The sequence below is a fragment of the Protopterus annectens genome, chromosome 13.part0 (genome assembly GCF_019279795.1).
Source record: "Protopterus annectens isolate FY-2018-M chromosome 13.part0, PAN1.0, whole genome shotgun sequence".
In the NCBI taxonomy this organism is placed as follows: domain Eukaryota; kingdom Metazoa; phylum Chordata; order Ceratodontiformes; family Protopteridae; genus Protopterus; species Protopterus annectens.
Genome location: NC_056747.1, coordinates 442,162,871 through 442,184,152, shown reverse-complemented (window position 1 = coordinate 442,184,152; position 21,282 = coordinate 442,162,871). Strand labels below are relative to the sequence as shown.

At 38.6% G+C, this 21,282-nt stretch overlaps 1 protein-coding gene across 1 annotated transcript in view; it reads left to right on the top strand.

The window, feature by feature from the left end:
• Positions 1-21,282, top strand: part of EBI3 (Epstein-Barr virus induced 3) — a 310,262-nt gene that overhangs the window by 220,598 nt on the left and 68,382 nt on the right. The window contains exon 6 of the mRNA XM_044054087.1: positions 1,328-1,491. Within this exon, the coding sequence (XP_043910022.1) occupies positions 1,328-1,491 (164 nt within the window). The remainder of the gene's footprint in view (positions 1-1,327; positions 1,492-21,282) is intronic.

Sequence of the window (21,282 nt, the reverse complement as noted above, 5' to 3'; positions counted from 1 at the left end):
AAACTCTTAAAAGAATACTAAAATACACAAAAGTAGTTCATGTTATAAAAAAGTTTAAAATGTACCGCAGAACTAGCATTTTTTCTAATAGTTCTGAAGTACTTATTTAATATTATCACATTTTTAAGTATTTCAATGACATAATAAGGGTTATGCTAAAGATTTGTTGGTTTTACAGTTTATAATGTTTCATTTTAATTAGTTTTCAAAGACTAGAAGGGCATGCACAAGATACTACATTCGTAACAACCTTTACAAACTACATAGAATCCTATTCGTTAGAAATTTGAGCAATCAGTGTAGCCCACTGAAGTCGATGGAAAACACTACACTAACCCAAAAAAATGGATAAACAGGGCAGCCACATATCATGAAACAAGATTTTTCTATCATCCAACAGACTCTCCCACAGACAGATAGATAGATACAAAACAAGCAAAGACACACACACCACTCAGTTTTTTCCCAAATGTGACTGGACAATATAAATCAAAAAATAAAATGAGAACCAGTTTATTCACAACAGCATTGTCTAGTACCACCTTACTCATGTGCAAAGCCCTAACCTTACCCTACTCCTGTCTCTGACCCCAACCCTACACATTGGGGTACTAAAAATTGTTTCCTTAACAGTGCCACTAAACACAACAAAAGGCCACAGAGACATACACACTTCAGACATACCTGACCCCTTACATAGCCCTTACTCCAAGCCTAACCCACAAATACTCTCCTGCGTATACACACACACAGACACCCCCAAACCAAATTCATAAACTTTTGTTACAAGCAAACTCTTTGGCATCACTACCCTATCTGAATTACCTTACATTCAGTATTCACCACTTAGACAAATGCTGTCCTCGATTATCCAACTACTCAACCAATTGTGCCAACAAAAACTTAGTTTAGTTGGCAAAAGGAATATTCAACAAAATGCAATGAACCTATACATATACATACATACATACACACACGTACACACACACTTACTCACACAAACACATGAGATATATATATATATATATATATATATATATATATATATATATATATATAGTGCAATTCACTCTGTTGAACCCCCCAATACTATAGTTTTTGTGTTGGTTGCTTTTGCTCAATGTATAAGTAAGAAGAGTCCCACAGGATCCACTCCTCAGCCTGGTCTCATTATAGGATACAAAGTCTGATGTAACACCTTAAAATGGCACTTAGTGACTTGAGTCTGGGGTAATTTATATGGCAAAAGTCAGAAGATGCTTTTCAAATCATATGTGCATGTTTATGACTGAAGACTAATCATCTTATTATCTTTTTCATGTGTTAGTAAAACCAGATCCTCCCGAGGAAGTCACTGTGTCACAGATCGAAATGCAGAGGAGGAAGCTGTTTGTTCAGTGGAAACCCCCTAGTTCTTGGCCAGAGCTCACATACTTTCCACTGAAGTACCGGATTCGATATTGGCAAGATGGAACTAGCATGTTCAGAATGGTAAACAGAACCTTTTTAAACCATGAAATATGTAGGCCATTGATGTCTGTAGAGGAATTCCAGTGAAAAAAGCCTGTAAGTGTAAATATTATGCCATGTTAAGTTTTGTTGAAGGTCACTTCTTCAAAAGCATCATCTACTAAAGCAACTTTATGGACACTGAAATGACAGAAAAAAAGTATATACATAACTCATGGCTCTGACTTTGCTGCCATGACGTTGCTTTCAAAGAACTACCTTACAACATTTTACAAATATTGTAAGTAAATGACATTTCTCATTTTCCCAAAGAAACTCTAACTTTGGGAACATTATCACTGCAAATAGCAACTCTACTATAGGTTCATAGGTTGCTACTAGGCTATCGGCCCTAGGACCTATACAAGCCTAGCAATAACAATTTCCTGGCTATTCCTTCCTGCAGTATTTACTTCCCTGGACCCCTGTCTAGCAGGGCGACTGACGTGATCCGTGGGGTGAATTTCCTATCTCCCATCCAATTATCATGGTTCCTTTTGAAGGGGGCCAAAGAGGCGCTCTGCTTGAAATGTCTATTCCAGAGTCTGGGGAGTCTCTGGGTCAGGAACCTATCCCTCCAGCATGTTTTGTTCATTGTGATGACAAGGTTTAGTTCCCTGGAGCATGTCTCTCTGAGAGATTGGGATTTCTTTAAGTGTAGCATGTCCATTTAATTAGTTTTCAAAGCTCCGGGTTTGACATGGCCATGTATGTTAAGCAGAGATCGCCTCTGAGTAGATGATATGTGACAGAGTATAGGTGGAATTTTTTTAGATGGTCAGCATAGGGCATCTGCTTTAGGCCTGTGATTCTTTTAGTGAGGTATTTCTGCGGCCTTTCCAGTTGTTGCAGATGTCTTGAGAGGTACATACCAAACAGGGCGTTGTATTCTATAATGGGTCTAATGAGGGATGAGCACAGTGGGACAATGACCTCCTTTTTTCTGGATGAAAAGTTCTTAGTGATGAGGTGTGCCACATAGAAGGATTTCCTGACTGTTGTGGCGAAGTGATTATTGAAGGTGAGACAACTGTCCACAAGTCTTTTATCACACTTTCGGTGTTTAGTGTACTGCCACCTATGTGGTAATTCACTGGTACATGTTTTTTCCCAAAGGGGATAACTATACATTTCTTGGCATTGAGCTTGAGCCCATGGCTCTGGCACCAAGCATCTGTTTCTGTAAGGCCCTTTTGTAGAATATCCACATAATTTGGGGATTCAATAATGGCTCCCAGTTTGCAGTCATCTGCAAACTTTGTTAGCCAGAGTCCCTTAGTGTTGGCCTGTACTTTAGAGAAGTAGATGCCAAGCAAGAGCAGTCCCAGGACTGAACCCTGAGGTACTCCACTTGTCAGGAGCTGGATTTGGAGTCGGCTACTTTTACAGTGCGGGTTTTGTCAGTAAGCCAGTTGGCAACCCATAGAGTGACGTAGGGATTAATGCCCAGCTTATTAAGTTTATCTATGATTCCAGAGTGGGGGATGGTGTTGAAGGCCTTGGCGAATGTACAGATAGGCTGTGTGGATCACCTTATCCTTGTCCATGGCTCTGGAGACTGATTTGAAGAAGTCAATCAGGTTCAGGAGACAAGATCGGCCCTTCACAAACTCAAACTGCATGGGGTTCAGTGTTTGAAGGTTGCCAATGTCTTTGTTTATAAGTTCCATGATAATACATTCCATGGCCTTGCAGATCAGGCTCGTCAGACTGATGGGGCGGTAGTTCCCGGGATCCAAGGATAGATGTACTTTGGGAACATTAACAATTATCAGGCTTGCAGCACACCATCTGTTTGTATGTACTTTACATCACACATTCAATATCAGTATTACCAGCAGCTTGAGAAACAAAAAATTCAAGTGGTGGGTAAAAAAAGTACACCCCACAAACACTCCTTTACTTTACTATAAGCACCTCTGTGGTCACGATATACATACATATATATATATTATATAGAGAGAGAGAGAGAGAGCTGGAGGGTGGGAAAGGACTCCGCTTGCCATAACTGATTTCTGTAGTAAGTCTATCATTTAGCCTCAGTAATTAAAATGAGTTAATCAGTTGCTATTTTTATCATTAATCTAGCTGATTATTTAAAATTCAACTATTTTTGTTCATTAATATGGCTTTTGAAAGCTATGTTGTTGAACAACTGGATGACTCTGTATCAGGTTCTCATTTTATGTGTTTCAATCCACAGAGTGTGCATCTTATTTCTGTATAATATTAGGAGTGTGTGTGTGAGAGAGAGAAACAGGGATACATACTGAATCACTGATGTTATGTTATTTTAGAGTGTTAAATCCTACCTTAAAGAGTCACTGTCATGTCATTGCTCTGAATCTCCTGGCTAACTTTCATATCTTCCTGTCTTTACAATCACTCCACATTCACATATTGTTCTTTATAATAATTTTATCTGCTGTATAGTGTTATACAACTACTGATCCTCCTTTCACCTGCCAAGCTGCTCATCCTCTTTTTATCCCCTCCAGTACTGCCTGTTCTCTGTATCACTGCCTTTCCTTTTCTATGACCTGTCTCTATCCACTACCTATTTTACCTTTCTGTAACCTGTCTCTTCACTGCCTACATTTTCCTTTCTGTAATCTCTCTCCACTGCCTACATTTTCCTTTCTGTAACCTGTCTCTCCACTGCCTACATTTTCCTATATGTAACCTGTCTCTGCAATACCTACATTTTCTATTCTGTAATCTGTCTACCCATGTTGCCTACATTTTCATTTCTTTAACCTGTCTCTGCATTGCTTACGTTTTGCTTTTTGCAACCTGTCTCTCCAGTGCCTACATTTTCCTTTCTGTAACCTGTCTGTCTAAATTGCCTACATTTTCCTTTCTGTAACATGTCTCTGTCTAAATTGCCTACATTTTCCTTTCTGTAACCTGTCTCTGTCTAAATTGCCTACATTTTCCTTTCTGTAACCTGTCTCTGCATTGCCTACGTTTTGCTTTTTGTAACCTGTCTCTGTCTAAATTGCCTACATTTTCTATTCTGTAACCTGTCTACCCATGTTGCCTACATTTTCCTTTCTGTAACCTGTCTCTGCATTGCCTACGTTTTGCTTTCTGTAACCTGTCTCTGTCTAAATTGCCTACATTTTCCTTTCTGTAACCTGTTTCTGCATTGCCTACATTTTGCTTTTTGTAACCTGTAACTCCAGTGCCTACATTTTCCTTTCTGTAACCTGTCTCTGTCTAAATTGCCTACATTTTCCTTTCTGTAACCTGTCTCTGTCTAAATTGCCTACATTTTCCTTTCTGTAACCTGTCTCTGCATTGCCTACATTTTGCTTTTTGTAACCTGTCTCTCCAGTGCCTACATTTTCCTTTCTGTAACCTGTCTCTGTCTAAATTGCCTACATTTTCCTTTCTGTCACCTGCTCTGCATTGCCTACATTTTGCTTTTTGTAACCTGTCTCTCCAGTGCCTAAATTTTCCTTTCTGTAACCTGTCTCTGTCTAAATTGCCTACATTTTCCTTTCTGTCACCTGCTCTGCATTGCCTAATTTTGCTTTTTGTAACCTGTCTCTCCAGTGCCTACATTTTCCTTTCTGTAACCTGTGATTATATTGCCTTCATTTTCTGTAAAACCCTTTATCTTACACCAAGCTGTAAAACTAAGATTCCTTCTATATTCATATCATGTATCACATAACTTTGACACCCTCACCCAGATCTAGCTTGCTGCTTCTCTTATTTCACTCTATCTTTGCTGCAAGTCTGCTCATTTTAGCCTACACTTTTAAACTGTTTCTGCATCTGATACACTTCTCACTTTCTTCTGTAATTTTAACATTGTCTTCTTCCTGAAAGGTACATTTATACTTAAAGTACAAAGGTTATTTGTTAATAAGTAGGATTTTACCCTTCTGATATGCTTAAACTTGATATGCATTTTATCATATTCATCATATTACTGTTCCTTACATGCGTGAATGGGCGTACCTTCGTTGAAGGTTGTGCGTCAGGGCTGGTAACTCGACACGTAAAAATTAACTACCAATCTTTAGCGGACCGGAGTTCCGCTGTGGCGACCCCTAACCAAAAAGCCAAAAGACACAACAACAACTATTCCTTACTTACTTGTTCATGTTAACAAATTTGTAACACAATAGCTCCTACTGCTGCATTTTCACCATGAGCCCCTGCTGACAACAGGTTTCTTACCCAGTCAGAATGTTCCAGTAAACAAATGCAAGTAAATAAATAAAACAAAACACGATCACAAGTAAGCCTCCTTGTACCTTCACAACCAAACAGCTATAAATATACTAAGACTGAAATTGCACAACAGTGGAAAAAAGGACATATTCTCTTACCCTGTTGTAACCCATTCTTAGCAAAACCACTATCAACACAGTTCACTAGCAAAGTGAGTGAAAGGATTGAACCTTCCATTTCCTTTATTAATATTCTTATCTTCTGATGGAATATATCATTGATGCATGTAAGTTTTTTGAAAGGCAATCACACAAAATGCAGGATGTGTGTGTGTGTGTGTGTGTGTGTGTGTGTGTGTGTGTGTGTGTGTGTGTGTGTGTGTATGTGCACGTGTGCACATACATAGATTATTGATTGTCATTTTGATGGAAAGTTATGTCTCTCTCTCTCTCTCTCTGTATATGCATGCAGAAGAGAGAGAAATGAAAGATAAACACAAATAAATATATATATTTATACATACACACACACACACACACACACACACACACACACACACACACACACACACACTCAAGAGAGGAGTTGGGTTGTGTGTGTGTGTGTCAGAGACAAAACGTATCTATTGTTTAATATATTAATTAAAAAATATTTTATTTATTTATTTATTTATTTATTTATTGATTGGTGTTTGATTATCAGGAAAATCCAACTAAATAGGTACCCATTTCCAGTGGAGGCCTGGGGGGGAAAAGCTGGAAAGTTTTACAAAAACATTTTAAGAACAATAATTTTACAGTCTTGAGAATAATACAAAACATCTCCAGTTTAAATAATTATACCAAATTAGACATGACGTGCCAAAATTGGTTAAAATAGATACAACTTATGTGACAATGATTTAATATTTAGAGAAATTTTAGCCAGTTGAGAGCCATTAAAGATGAGTTAGTGTAATGCAAAATAGGAATTGCGATATGAGGTAATAGAAAAAAAAGATGGTTATGGTATATTTAGACTGAGAGTCAGGGGGGAGAAAACTGACTGAAGTCAAGAAGTGAATGAAGAAGGGGGTAAGGAGGTATAAGGTATGAATATGTACATGTTCATATTTAGGGATATAGTTTATCCTGGGGTTGAGACAGAACAGAGCCAGATTTTAGCTAAAAAGTCTTTCAGAATATTTGTAAAGGACTGAAGAGAATGTATTGACCGGATGCATATAGGTAAGGAGTTCAAGACCTTAGTAATATGACGAGTACAGACCATGCTCATCAGCTTTTATAGGTTTGTGGACAAAGAGGAAGCTTTGGTCAATGGATCCCAATGAATGAATGTGTGGAACGGTATTTAGTGTTGGACAAGTAGATGAATGCTGGATAATTTTATAGGTGGTAAGAAGGTACATATATGTTAGTTGGTGGGGTAGTTCTGACCAATTTAAGCTGTTAGTGCTGTACAGTGGTGAGATCTAAAATGGATATTTGCTGCTGCAAATTTAAACACTTTATTATAAAAAAAAAAAAACACTTTATTCAGCTGCTTTTACAGTATTTGTGTTTCCTCCTCCTACTCTATTACTTCATCTTGCTTTTTCTGCTACTTGTTCTCTGAAGTGTTCAATTACATCTTTTCTGTTGCATTTATTACTGCTTGTTTTTAGCCTGTTTAAATTTTGTTAAGCCTCTTAGTTTTGGTTTAAACACTTGACAAATATGGATGGACAATTTCCTACAGTTTCTCCTACCAGCCTGGTTGATATGGGCATCCTGAGACAGTGTAGCAACTGCATCATGTACACAGACACACATAAGAAAAAAAGAAAGGGAGCGTGTAAACACAGTCCACTAAACAAACAGCAAAGCAAACACAGTCCACTAAACAAATAGCAAAGCAAATCCAGAAAAAAACGCACTGTGAAAGTCTGAAAAAAAATTCATTCCACAAAGCTTTCGGGTAGCAAACCCTTCTTCAGTGTGATACAAAATGCTAAGAACAGTGAATCTACTTAAATACTCAAAAACAGACACAGCCAATTAATTAATTAAAACATTTAAAGACATATACAAAAACTTTAAAAGGTACTACAATCATATTTGCTTCCTTTTTAATACTGGCTTAAAGCTTGCAACTGCATTAAGCCCTGATAAGTTAGCACTAAGACATAATTCATATTCTGCTATTTCTAACCTATTATTAATATCACCAACTCTTTTATTTGAATAAATCACTTGTACAGCCCTAAACTTAAACTTATGATCTGATGATTCATGTGTTTTTAGTATTTTGTATCACGTTGAAGAAGGGTTTGCTAAACGAAAGCTTTGTGGTATAAAATTGCTTTTTCAGACTTTCACAGTGTGTTTTTTTGTGGATCATGTACACAGAAAACCATCTACTACTGCCACCTAGGAACACAATTTGTGAGAGATGCAATTACATTAAGAACCTAGAGACTATGCTCTCTCCCTCACAAGTCAGTATATCTGGCACTGAGAAGGCTGTCAGCACAATCACTACACCTCAAACACCACCCAGAACTATACAACCCACACCCACATATGTGGAGGTCCTCAACAAAAACAAACCCAAATAAAGGAGACCTCAGAGGCAAAAACACATGCAAACTCCACTACCCTCCATACCACATACCATGGATAGTCCACACACCTGTGTCTCGTAACTACTAAGTACTAACCATAAACCCAACATATTAGTCATAGGACACTCCATTGTGAGACACACAGATGTGCCTCTCACCAAGCTGCATAAGGAGAAAGTCACGGTTAGTTGTTTGTCAGGTGCCAGAATCTGCCATATCACACACGCATTCAAGTCTCTCAACAACAGGTACTGTTTTGACTTTGTCATAGTCCATGTTGGTGTGAACGACTTGGGACGTACCTCTCTGGTTTATATGAAGAGAAACATGACTGAGCTCAGTGAATATGTGTCCCAGGCAAGTATGTCCCTAACCTTAAGCAGCATTCTACCATCACCCAGAATCATGCCTCAATACAAACAGAAAATTATTGACTTTAACAATTGACTTAGTTTCTGGTGTCATTCCAGGGGGATCCAGTACCCGACAGCCTGGGAAGATATGATTGACAGACCACAATGCTTTGCTGGAGATGGCCTGCATTTGTCTCACTTGGGTTTCAGACATCTGGCAAAGGTCATTGCCTTTTTTAGGAAAAGTCATGAGGTTGATGTTATGAACATAAAAATTTCAACAAAACACAAATTAAAGGTCATGCTGCTAAACACTAGGTGTCTAAACATGAAACTGCACTCATTGCAAGGATTCTTAACTCTGGTAGATGCTGACATTTGTGCAGTCACAGACACCTGGTTTGAAGCTGCGGAGAGCACCCCAGCCTTACCTGGTTTACTCATCCTATCATACATTCAGACCACAAACTGTGGGCAGTAAAGCCAAAGGAGGTGGAGTTTCAATATATATTAAAGACATACACACCTCCAGGCTAGTCAAACAGTATTATGCTCAGGAGACATTCCAGGTGCAGTTAACCATTGACAAGACCCCTATTCAAATCATAGCTAGCTACAGGCCCCCAAATGTGATTCAAGATGCCCACTCCACCTATCTGGACCTCCTCAAATCTATCAAGATTCAACCCTTTATCCTGATCCTGGGTGACTATAACTACTGAACCATAGACTGGAAAAATTACCCATGCCAGAACACAAATGCCCAGAGATTCCTTGATTTTATCAATGCAAATGCCTTGAAACAGGTAGCCGATACCCCCACAAGAGGTGTTAATATCTTGGACTTGATATTAACCAACATGAGTAACCACTGCAGCACCCCTACAGTACCATCCTCCCTGGAAGATCCAACAATAAAGCGGTCACTCTCTAAGTCACCATCTTCCGTGCCCCCCTCTAGCTAGGGTCAAACAAAAAACTTCTCTAAATAAGATTACGACCTCCTGAAGGATGGTATAAACAGGTTCTCAGCCCCCTCCCCCTCTGTAGGAACTGGCACCAAAGTCAAAATCTACACCAAAGTACTATACAAGCATTTATATAGATGCATGGAATCAGGAATACCTGACAGGAAAAAATCATCCTCTGCAAGGAAGAGTTAACCTGTGTGGTGGACATCTGCAGTAAATAAACTGTATAACAAAAGGAAAAATTGCTGCCCAGGACCAAGAAGGAGCAGGTGCCCAATTGGAAACAATCTCTCCTTAGACTGAACAAGCAAATAAGAGCACTAATAAAAATCCTCTAAAGCCAATTTTGAGTCCAAATTGGCCACATCTACTAGAGACAATCATAAAGCCTTCTTCACATATGTCCACAATCTAAATGGTAGCACCCAGATCTGTTCAGAACTGGTGGTCAAGGACACCACATACACAAATGCTGTAGATATAGCCAACCTTCTGGCTGAAAGATTCAGTGAAAACTTCATCCCTCTGTCCCCCCATCAGTAAATCAGGACATGCCCATTACCTGCCCCTCACCCCTTATCTCTAGGGAACAGGTCATCACTGCCCTTTCAAAGGTAAAAGAATACAGCCTCCATGGGACCTGATAACATCCCAGGCTGCATCCTACATGAAATCATGCAGAAACTTGCAGGACCATTAGGCACCCTATTCAACCAAAGCCTAACTACTGGCTTTGTCCCAGCCGAGTGGAGGACAGCCACTGCCATCCCTTTACACAAAGGTGGAGCATCCACCAATCTGGGAAATTATAGACCCATCAGCCTAACTAGCCTGATCTGCAAGGTCATGAAATGGATTATTATGGACCTCATTAATGGGGACATTAGCAACCTCCAAACATTTGACCCCACATAGTTTGGCTTTGTCAAGGGGAGGTCATGTCTGTTAAATCTGGTCGACTTCTTTGAAAGCTATGGATGAGGGGAATTCAGTGCACACTGCCTACCCTGACCTGGCCAAAGCCTTCGACACTATTCCTCACTTGGGCATAATAGATAAACTCTGTCAACTAGGCATCAGTCCATATGTTACCAGATGGGTAGCAAACTGACTGACTAATAGATCCCACCTAATCAAAATAGAGGAAGCCACCTCAAGTAGTAGAATTGTAATGAGCGGCCTACCCCAGGGATCAGTCTTGGGCCTCTGTTATTCAGGATATACTTCTCTGAGGTGCAGGCCAAAACCAGTGGGCTATGGCTGACCAAGTTTGCAGATGACTGCATGCTGAGTGCGGCCATGAATTCCCCAAGTGATGTAGATTTCCTCCAAGAGGGTCTAACCCAAACAAATGACTGGTGCAAGAAACATGGCCTCAAGCTGAATGCCAAAAAATCCATCATCATCCCCTTAGGGGAGAGTGACGTCCCCACATGTTATCACATTAATAACAATTTCCAAAAACACAATCAGTCACGAGGGATTTGGGCACCAGGTTGATAGCAACCTGACTTATGACCATCATGTTGCTTTCGTTGTATGGAAAGCTTTCTACATTGCCCACCTCATAAGTATGGGTATCTCATCCAGGGACAAGGAAGTCATAACATCCCTGTGTTCTTCCCGTACAAGGCCAATTATTGAGTATAATGCCCCCTTCAGCATGTACCTTGCAAAACACATGCAACAGCTGGAGAGACCACAGAGGTTCCTCACCAGGAGAATCCAGGGCCTCAAACATCTGCCCTACACAGATAGGCTAAAAGTCCTGTCCATCTACTCAGTTTCATACAGACTCCTCCAAGGTGACCTCTGTCTGGCATACAAAGCAATCTCAGACCCACCTTGATGAGACTGCTGCATATCCGCAAGTCAAGGTCCACTTGAGTAACCTGCACGAGCAACCTCTGCCTTGACTGTGACATCAATAGGACTTGTTGGTGGGACAGATTTGTGTCCCTAAGACTTCCCCATCTATGGAATAGTCTCGGTCTCCATGTCAAGCAGAGTACCTTATTATCCCCTTTTAAGCACAACCTGGATTACTGTATGGAAAACAGAAAATACACCCCTGGGATTCCACCTGTGTCCCTGTTAAACAGGGGCTTTGGGTGCTGACTTGTCTAAACATGGACTAAACTCTTGGTTAGGCTTATAAGGGCCTCAGCCTACTAACTTCCTATGATCCTAGAATTGCTTAAGTTTTGCTTTTTGTGATACCTGGAAGTTAGCAAGGATGAGAGTACCATAAAGTAGTGAGAGTAGGAGGTAAGTAGTGGCAGGTGTCATTTTACTTACATTTGTGAGAGAGGTTTTGGCTCTATAATTTGTTTTATGCAATTTTGTGTATGCAAGTCAAATTTAAGTTCGGCATTTACTATCATTCCTAATACTTTGCTATGGGAAGTGATATCAATGGCTACATTATTAAGAGAGAGGATTTTACATTTAGTTTTTTTCATTAGAGAGGGATTTAGGGGGAAAAGTTTTTTTTTATTTTTTAGGTTCAGCACAAGTTGCAAGTTACAAAGCCATGCTTCCTGAGCAATTTTTGGAGATATGCCAGGTTGTCTGATATGCATGAGTGTGCATTCAACTGTGCATTGTGTTAGGGGGGCCTGTTGTATAGATGTGTGAAGGGTGCTGGTGAGAATGCTAAAGATGGACTAAGGAGAGAGCCTTGTGTTACACCAGTAGTGACCTGGAAGTATGGAGAGAGGGTGAAGTGCCATTTTACTGACTGATATCTATTGGACAAGTAGCCTTTGAAACATAGAAGGGTGGGCTCAGCTAGACTTTGTGAAGGCATTTGAAGTAGAAGTTTAGTGCAACAGTGTTGAAGACTTTAAACAAGTCTAGTAATAAGGAATAGTCTAGTTTGCTATTATCTCCATCTTTATAGACAGTATCTATAAAGGTTAGAAGTACAGTGTTAGTACTGTGTGAGGGATGGAAGACATGTTGTATAATGGTTAGGAGCTCTTCCTGCAGGAGACAGTTTAGGAATTGTTTTTGAATACATTTTTCAATTATATTGGAGATTAGAGAGAGGGGGGATAAGATTGCTATAGGTCTAAAGTTTACGATGCTTGTTGAATTTGTTTATTTGTACAGAGGGATAATGTGCAATTTTGTTCAGAGAGAGGGGGAACATGATATTCCCAATCCCAAGCTGACTATTTATAAGGATTGAGACAGGACACACAAAGCTATTGGCTGCTATTTTAAGATACTCACTTGGATGGTCATCAGCTGAAGTAGAGCGTGGTTTGAATTTGTTTAAGAGTAGTTTAATATAAGATGTGGGCACAGATTTGAATTTGAAACTGAATGTGGTGATACGTTGCTGTGGATCCCTATCAGATTATCAAAGTTTCAAAACTTCAAAAGTCATATGGTCGAGATGGGGATGCGGGGGGGGGGGGGTTGCACCCCTGCAAAAACATTAAAAATAGAATTTTTTGTTTTTTCATATTTTTTTTAATGTTCAAAGTTCCAAAACTTCGATCATATGATCTCAGCCATATGAAGTTCGAAGTTTCAGAACTTTGATAACCTGACATAGATCTGTGGCTGTTGGACAGGGTTGGGTTTAGATGCTGGAGAGTCCTTGGTTAGGGACGCTATACCATCTATGAAATAACAGTTAAATTCTATTGCAGTTTTGAGTGGTGAGTTATTAGGAAAAGGGTTAAGGTTGAATAGTTGGCCGGTATGTAAGATTTCTTTAATGGCTAACCAGAATTGTTTAGGGTTGTGTTTGCTATTGTTCTGAATATTGTTATAGTATATTTTTGTCTTTATTTATATGCTGTTTAGTACAGTTGTGGTGCATTCTGAAGTTTTCAAGATATTGTGTTTTATATTTGTGTCATTCTTACCACTCTTTTTCTCTAAACTGTTTTAGCATTTTACTCTTTTTGTATAGCCAAATTTCATTATTTATTTACTTTAAGTCTCTTCCTTCTAAGAGGTGCAAAGCTAGTCAAGATATCTAGGAAAGATGTATTGAATTCATTTACAGCATCATCTAATTGGAGGATTTTAGGATGTTCTATTTAATAGATGATCATGGTAGTAATGAATATTTCTTGGTTAAACTTTGACAGGTTATATGTTGTTTTATAAACATACTGTTTATGTGGCTGCGTGAGATGTCTGGTTGTACAGAATGGGAGACAGGCACTGAGTGAGTCTGACATTAGACCCATGGTAGTGAATTTACTAGGGTTTGATATTAGGATCCAGTCTAATAAGGAGTTTGATGTCTTGCTATAATGTGTGGGGCCATTAATTAGTTGTGTAAGACCATATAAGTTCATGCTAAATGTAGGTGAGTTAGACATTATATCCATGTAAAAGACAGTGATACATATTTGTTTATTTTCAGGAGAATAACAAGAAGCTCTGCTGAACTGAATTTTGGTATTGGATTGTTGCGGGGGAAATGTGGTAGTTGTTGGGAAGTATAGCACCACCTTTCCTCAGGCTTGTGTTGGGTAATACAAGCATGTAGTTCAGTGGTTTTATTTTCTATGCTTCTAATATTTATGGTGGCAAAAGTTAGAGTACTGGGGTGGGGGTGGGGTTAGAATAGTGTGTGGAAGGACATTGTCTTTATATTGGTTGTGATAGGTGAATGATTTTACTATGTTAGGGTATTATTAATTCTTGTTTTCCAGAGAGTATTTTTCCACTTAATTTTATTTGGATTTGTGTTAAATGGAGTTAATCAGTCTATATTTGGGGTAAAGGTGGGGGCATCATTAAATAGGTTTGATAGGTATATGGAGACTTTAGGGAGGAGGTATGGACAAGTGGTTGAGACATATTTTAAAATCTGTTAGGGTTTTATTCGTGCTTTGTACTGCACACTCCATCTTGTTATAAAGATATCAAGCACCCTAAAGAAAGGATATATAACACTGGATTGCATTCTAAACACCACCAAACACTAAATCATGAAAACAGGATGTCTAAGTAAAGCTTATGTACAAATTAATTAATCTCTGGTGTAGCTCCTACTTTTTATAACACATTATAATTCTATGTCCTCCAACTATCTCACCCACATTGGCTCCAAAAGTTCAAAACCATATCTACTGGCACAGAGTCAAAGTGGCACTTGATTCACTAAACAGAACGCCATCCAAGCAATATTCTCAAGATAAATTCCATCTTAAGTGCTCGAGACCTAAACACACAGCCATACTGTGTCAATAGTGTACTAGTGACACCTCTCACAATTGCTGTCAGGATTACTTTACTACAGAAAGTATGCATGGATGGGAAGTGAGCAAAATACTTTGTAATTTAAAACAAAAATACTGAGCATTGCCATGTATGGCATCAGCATAATAAATAGGACTGTAAGAAGCCTGTATAGAAAAGTCCTCTTCCTGTGTCATTGCCAGGGGCAGCTCGTGCTATTGGACTGCAGGACTGCAGCCCCCCCAGCTGTAAAATAAAAGAAAAAGGAAATAAAATAATTAGCTGCGAGTCCCGGAACTCTGCACATGTGTGTTCGGCGAGTTCCTGGAACTCTGTGCATGCATGTGGAAATCTGGACTGCTGTTTAACCAGTCCGGTTTATGAAGAGAAGGCATCAGCATACAGATGCCTAGAAGTCTATGTGGTTACAACCGCATAGGCTGGAAGGGGATCGGAATGCAACATCTACAGCCACGTATGGATAGCTGCTCTCATGGGAAGAAGGGACTTTGTATTAAGAACGAATGCAGGAAGATGGGACTTTGTGGAATGCAGCTGCAATTCTGAAGTGTGTGTGTGTGTGTGTGTGTGTGTGTGTGTGTGTGTGTGTGTGTGTGTGTGTGTGTGTAAAATGTCCCAGTTAAATATACCTGGTGGCTAGAGAGAGTACCTCAGGCTCAAACCCAGTATCTTGGGTGCAGGTAGCAAAAGCCTTTGTGAAAACTATTCATATTTTTGCTCTGTTCTGTCCTGTTCCTCATAAAATCTGTGGTTTTCCGGATTTTGAATTCACTAAGTAATGACGGGCATTTGAATTTCAGACTTCATATTCTTCAGAAAGTATATGGTAACACAAAACCTTTTATTCTAGCAATTTTCTAAGTTTATAAGATCAATATTTGAAATCTGTCCCTATTTTTGGGGCTGTATTCTCCCATTATTGGCTTTGTCCAGGTTTTTTGTGCTAAGAGGTTGAGAGCTATGGTGAGAACTGAATTCATTGAACATGTTTGGAGGGCTGTATTCCCCCATTATTGGTTTTGTCCAGCTGTTTTGTGCTAAGAGGTTGAGAGCTATGGTGAGAACTGAATTCACTGAATATGTTTGGGGGCTGTATTCCCCATTATTGGGCTTGTCCATGTGTCTTCTTCTAAGAAATGGAGAGCTATGGTGAGAACTGAATTCACTGAATATGTTTGGGGGTTGTATTCTCCCATTATTGGCTTTATCCAGGTGTTTTCTGCCAAGAGGTTGAGAGCTACAGTGAGAATTGAATTCACTAAATGATAGCCATTTAAGTTTCAGTCTTCCTGTCTTTCGAGAAACAGCTGTTTTGGCATAGTGGTATGTTGCTCCAACTGTAGTGCACAGGGTCCTGGGTTCAAGACTTGGCAGTGAAATTCATGGTGGTAACACAACATTTTATTCTAGCAACTTTCCAAGATTATACAAGCAATGTTTAAAATGTGTCCCTGTTTTTTGGGCTTTTGTCCCCCTCAATAAATTTTGGCTTTTTCCAGATTTCTTGTGCTACAAAGATGAGAAATACAGTTGGGTTGTGAGTGGATTTTACAAGGAGCTGAGAGCTTCAGAGGAAGAGAAGTTTAATGCTGCATATGCTGAGTCTGCTTGCAGTGTTAATAGCATAACAGATTGAATACTTGCTTTTGATGCAGAAGACTGTGGGTTCTACTCCCACGGTATGTAGATGCATTGCTGATACTCTACTGTGTTGTACTTTTAAAGGGGTGGATGCTGCAGTCTTGAGAATGTTCTCTTTGGCAGAGATATCTAGTAATTATGAACCTGTTATCAGTTTTCCATCCATTCCCTATTGCAATATTACTAGCTTATCATTTTTTAATGTAACATAGGCAATTTATTCTTCAAGGGAAACAGGCACTTTATTTGTAGATGAAACAATGAAATATAAAGTTATTTGCTAGCAGCAACCTCTTCATTAGTTACAGATCTCTTTAATGTACAATTATTTAGATGACATACTTCTGCAGAGATTGTGCATATTTACTGATACTGGTGGATTGTAGAAGTTTGAGTAGACTTTTGTGATGGAAATGTTCTGAATGGGGCAGTTTTGTCATTATTGGTGCATGCACTTTGTTTAATTATTTACTGGAAAAATGTTCAAAACAATAAATTTAAAACACCCTCTAACAATTGTACTGTATTATACAAGGAATATAATTTAATACAATCAGGAAGGTGTATCAAAGAACACATGTATGTTTCATGTGCAAGTGGCCTATGATTTGAAAACAGCCCAAAGTTAATCTTCATCTTCACTGGCCAGATGTATTTTTTTTGAATGTGGGTTTCAATGCTGTTTCAATGAATGAGTTTCAAGGGCATATACGTTTTAATGCTAAGTCTATTTTCATTGTGAGACTGCATTGCTTTGTTTAGCAGATGTCTATTAGTGTTTGTGCTGTAACATGTAAAATAAAACTTTTAAATGAAATCCAAATCATCGTAGACGTAATGCAGTAGGCACATTATAGTGTTTATGGTAAATGGGGCGAAATAGTCAAGTAATGGGACATTGGAATGGCTGCAGGGTGTTGGCCATTTGACCATGACTTTGTGAGGGTGGAAGAGTGGCAAACCCAAAGACAGCCCTGGCAAACTATACCTCTAAACTGTCCAGATAGTCACAGAATAAATAGATTTTAGCTTCTTATTTTTGGTTTGTTCCTAATAACATTTGTGGCTTTCTGGCAAATCATTTAGGAATGAAGTCACTAAACAATGACAGACATTGAGTTTCAGACTCCATCCCCTTCAGAAAAATGCATGCTAAAGCAAGACCTATTATTCTATCAACTAAGTTTATACAAGAGCAATTTTTAGTACTGTTTGTATGTTCCCCCAATATATTTGGCCTTGTCCAGATTTCTTGCATTAAGAGGTTGAGAGGTACATGCAAATAAATCGCTTTATAGAATGTAGGTATATCCAGACCTCTCAAATGTCCCTGATTTTGGCTTAAAATGTTGCTTACCCCCTAATAATCCCTCTGCAAAATGGCAATCTTGGAAGAAAATGTGGAGAATTTACAATTAATAAATAATTGTAATGTTCAGAGTTACAGATTCCTTTTATTTCAGAAATGCATGTAGATTCTCTTATTTTGTCAGCTGCTCAACTTAACAGTACTGATATTAAAAAAGGTGTCCCTTCTTTGACAGGTTCTCAGCTATATTGTGTATTTTTGTATCACATTTTTGTTCCGTTTTCATAAAATTGTGGTTTTCTGGCAAATTAGTAGCAAATCATTAAAGACTGAAGTTAGAAAATAATGACAGACATCTGAGTTTCAGATTTCATACCCTTCAGAAAATTCATACTAATGCAAGGCCTACTATTCTGTTATCTTTCCAAGTTTATAAGAACAGTATTTAAAATGTATCCTTATTTTTGGGCCTTTGTCCAACTTCTATTTATGGCTTTGGCCAGATTTCTTGCTCTGAGGTTGAGAGGTATGGCAAATGTGTTGGGCCATCACCATCAGCCAGAGACATTTCAAATTGTGACATACTTGTATCCCATTCCCCCATGTAGTGACTCTGGATGTGTCCAAGAAAGACAAGGAGCAGTTATGCAGTGGAAGAGTGCAGAGTATCCCCCATCCAAGGTAGACACAAGTACTACAGTGGCTTTTCATATGTCCTTGATTTTGCAAAATGTTCTGCTTTTCTGTCATATTTTTATACTGTTGATTTATGCTTATTATTATTTGGAAAATGCATGTTGTTGCAGTGCCTGTTACTCTGTGTTTAAGTAGCAATGCTTTAATGACCATCAGGTAAGCTTGTCTGAAACTGTAAGATGCATGTACACTTTAATAAGCATACTGTTAAATAATTACCAACATTGAAAGCCTTTTTGTTGTTGCCATGCAGAGAATATTTACATAACTAGATACCGTATAAGCCTTAGATATTGAAATGTATATGACAGTATTTGTAATAAAGGACAGGATTAAAGTATTTTCAGAACCTGATTACATTTGTTGGAGACTTGCAGTAATCTTTGCAGGCTTTATCCATAAAATAAACAGAATGCCAATCTATTATGTGTGGTCCATAACTTGTGCAGTAATCATTTAAGCAATTTATCTTGAGCTTGTTTCTTGTTTGCTTTCATTTTTTATTTTGATCATGTTTTCCCTATGAAACAAGTAGATAGTTGTCAGGAAGCAGGTCTTTTTTGGATAAGAAACATTTTTACAAGTGGGGGTATCACAGAGATTGATACTTACAGCATGTTACTTGCTACTTTTATAAAGCTGAATTTAAATTATAATTAGAACTGCAGTACAAGGAGAAATGGTTTGAGTTGAGTGCTGCTTGTTTTTTATACTTGATTTTGACTAGCATTCCAGTAATGCATTTAACAAGTAATTTATTTGTTCATGCCTCACAACCTTTTTGTTTCCATCTAGATGTTACGTAAGCTGTCATGTAGCCAATTAATTGAAATATTTTTTTCTTCTCTACTTCATTTTGTCTTGATTGGACTCTCATAACGACGATTTGACACCTAGGGTAGCATATTTAATTAAAGTCCCGTTTTTTGTGGTTGTGAGCATAGCTCCACCCCTTTCTAGTTGGCCACACCATTTCCATTAGCCCCTCCCATTCAGCTGTCTCCTGCAGCCCCCCTCCCTTTGATTTGAAATCACCAGCCACCACTGGCCATTGCACAGTCATTTTGAGAAATTCAGTACAACATATAGTGCTAAGGGTTGACAAGTTATTTTCAAACAAGCTGATTGTTTTGTTTTACATAAATTCCTTATTAGAAGAAAAAGTAATTTAAAGTGAACAGGAGTGCAGAGTATGCTAGTGAGGGCTTGGGAATGACTGCATTTTTTGTCCACTTAAGTACATAACAGGATGTACAGTGTTTGAGTGTGTAGCATTGTTGCATTACAGTGCTTGGTCCTCAGCACATTTCCAGAATGGGGTATTTTCTTTGTGAAGTCAGCCTGTCCCTGTGTCCATTGGTTTTTACCAGGTACTCTGTTTATTTATACATCTCAGAAACTTGCTATATGTTAACTGCTGATCCTACATTGTGTGTGTTTGTCTCACCTGCAGTAGACTGGCAATCCATCCCAGATTAATTTGTCTGCTGAGTGCCAGGATAGATAGCCTCCAGCTTGTCCACAACACTGAACTGGATAAAGTGGATATTGGAGAATGAATGAATGAATGAATGAAAAAATGAATTTACTAATTTGTATAATATAGCAATTTAAAAATGACCTGTCTTGAACTGTCTTTTCTTAATTTGAGGATGGGTATTCCAGCAGCCATAGTGTTTGTATGTGTATTAGCCAATTGCAACAGTTCAGTGATGCTAGTCTGGCTTCACTCGTCACTTCTTATCACTCAAAAGTCAGATATTCACAAATCAGCTAGACTTTCTCAAACTACTAAACTATTTCTTTGCTTGTTGAAATTGTTAGCAACTTATGGAATTAATTAATTATCAGTTATTTTCTGATATCTGTGTCGATGCTCTAGCCATTAAATTTGCCCATAATTTTCATTATTTTCATTCAGGGACAACTTATTCCTGATCATATTGAGACCCCTAAATATTGAGACAACAGATAACTAATAAGTGTGCCTGTAGTAGACAATCCCCAATATAAAAAAGATGTTCACATAAAGGGCACTATTTGTCTTGGGGTGGAACATACTCTAATTCAGTGTTAGGTTAGCATGAGAAAAGAACAGTTAAAAACTTTAGATGCTTTTGTACTCAAAAGGAAAAAAACAAACCTTTGGAATATAAGACCAAAGAAATGCATTAGGTCAGGCATTTGAAGAGAAGAAAATAAAGGAAAAGAGAAGGGTCTCTTCTGAACATTCCCAAGTCTTCTGGTGTAAGAAATAAAGACTAAATGAAATATAAAAGGGGAAAAAAAGAGTAAATGGTTTGTATGAGTTAAGAAACAAAAGTCAGGATTATTACACTGAAAAATAAACTCATAGCAGCTCTGTAGTGGGGAGGGATTGAGTGCCGACTATGAGCTGGATGACCCAAGATAAACTAGAAGTTCAGGCACTGGAGAAGCTGGGGCGGAAGAGGGTGGGAAACAGTACTCTTCTTAACTTCTCCACTCTAGGAAGGGGGATTCTGTCTGTGATAAGGACACATCCCTAGTGATGATGATGTGCATAGTCACAGGGCAGATTGCTGTTAACTATGGTATTTGAGGGGGACTAGAGCTAACTGACATTATGTGTGGAGATGTATGTGATATCTGTAGTCCTGCATAATTAGACATACCAGAAATTATCCCCTAGCATGCAAGACCAACGTATGTGATGCTGCAGGCTGCTCTATTCCACTTCCTCTTCCTAAAACACCACTGGTGTAACCCCAACCCTGGAGACAGTACAGGGAACACAAGCTAAAA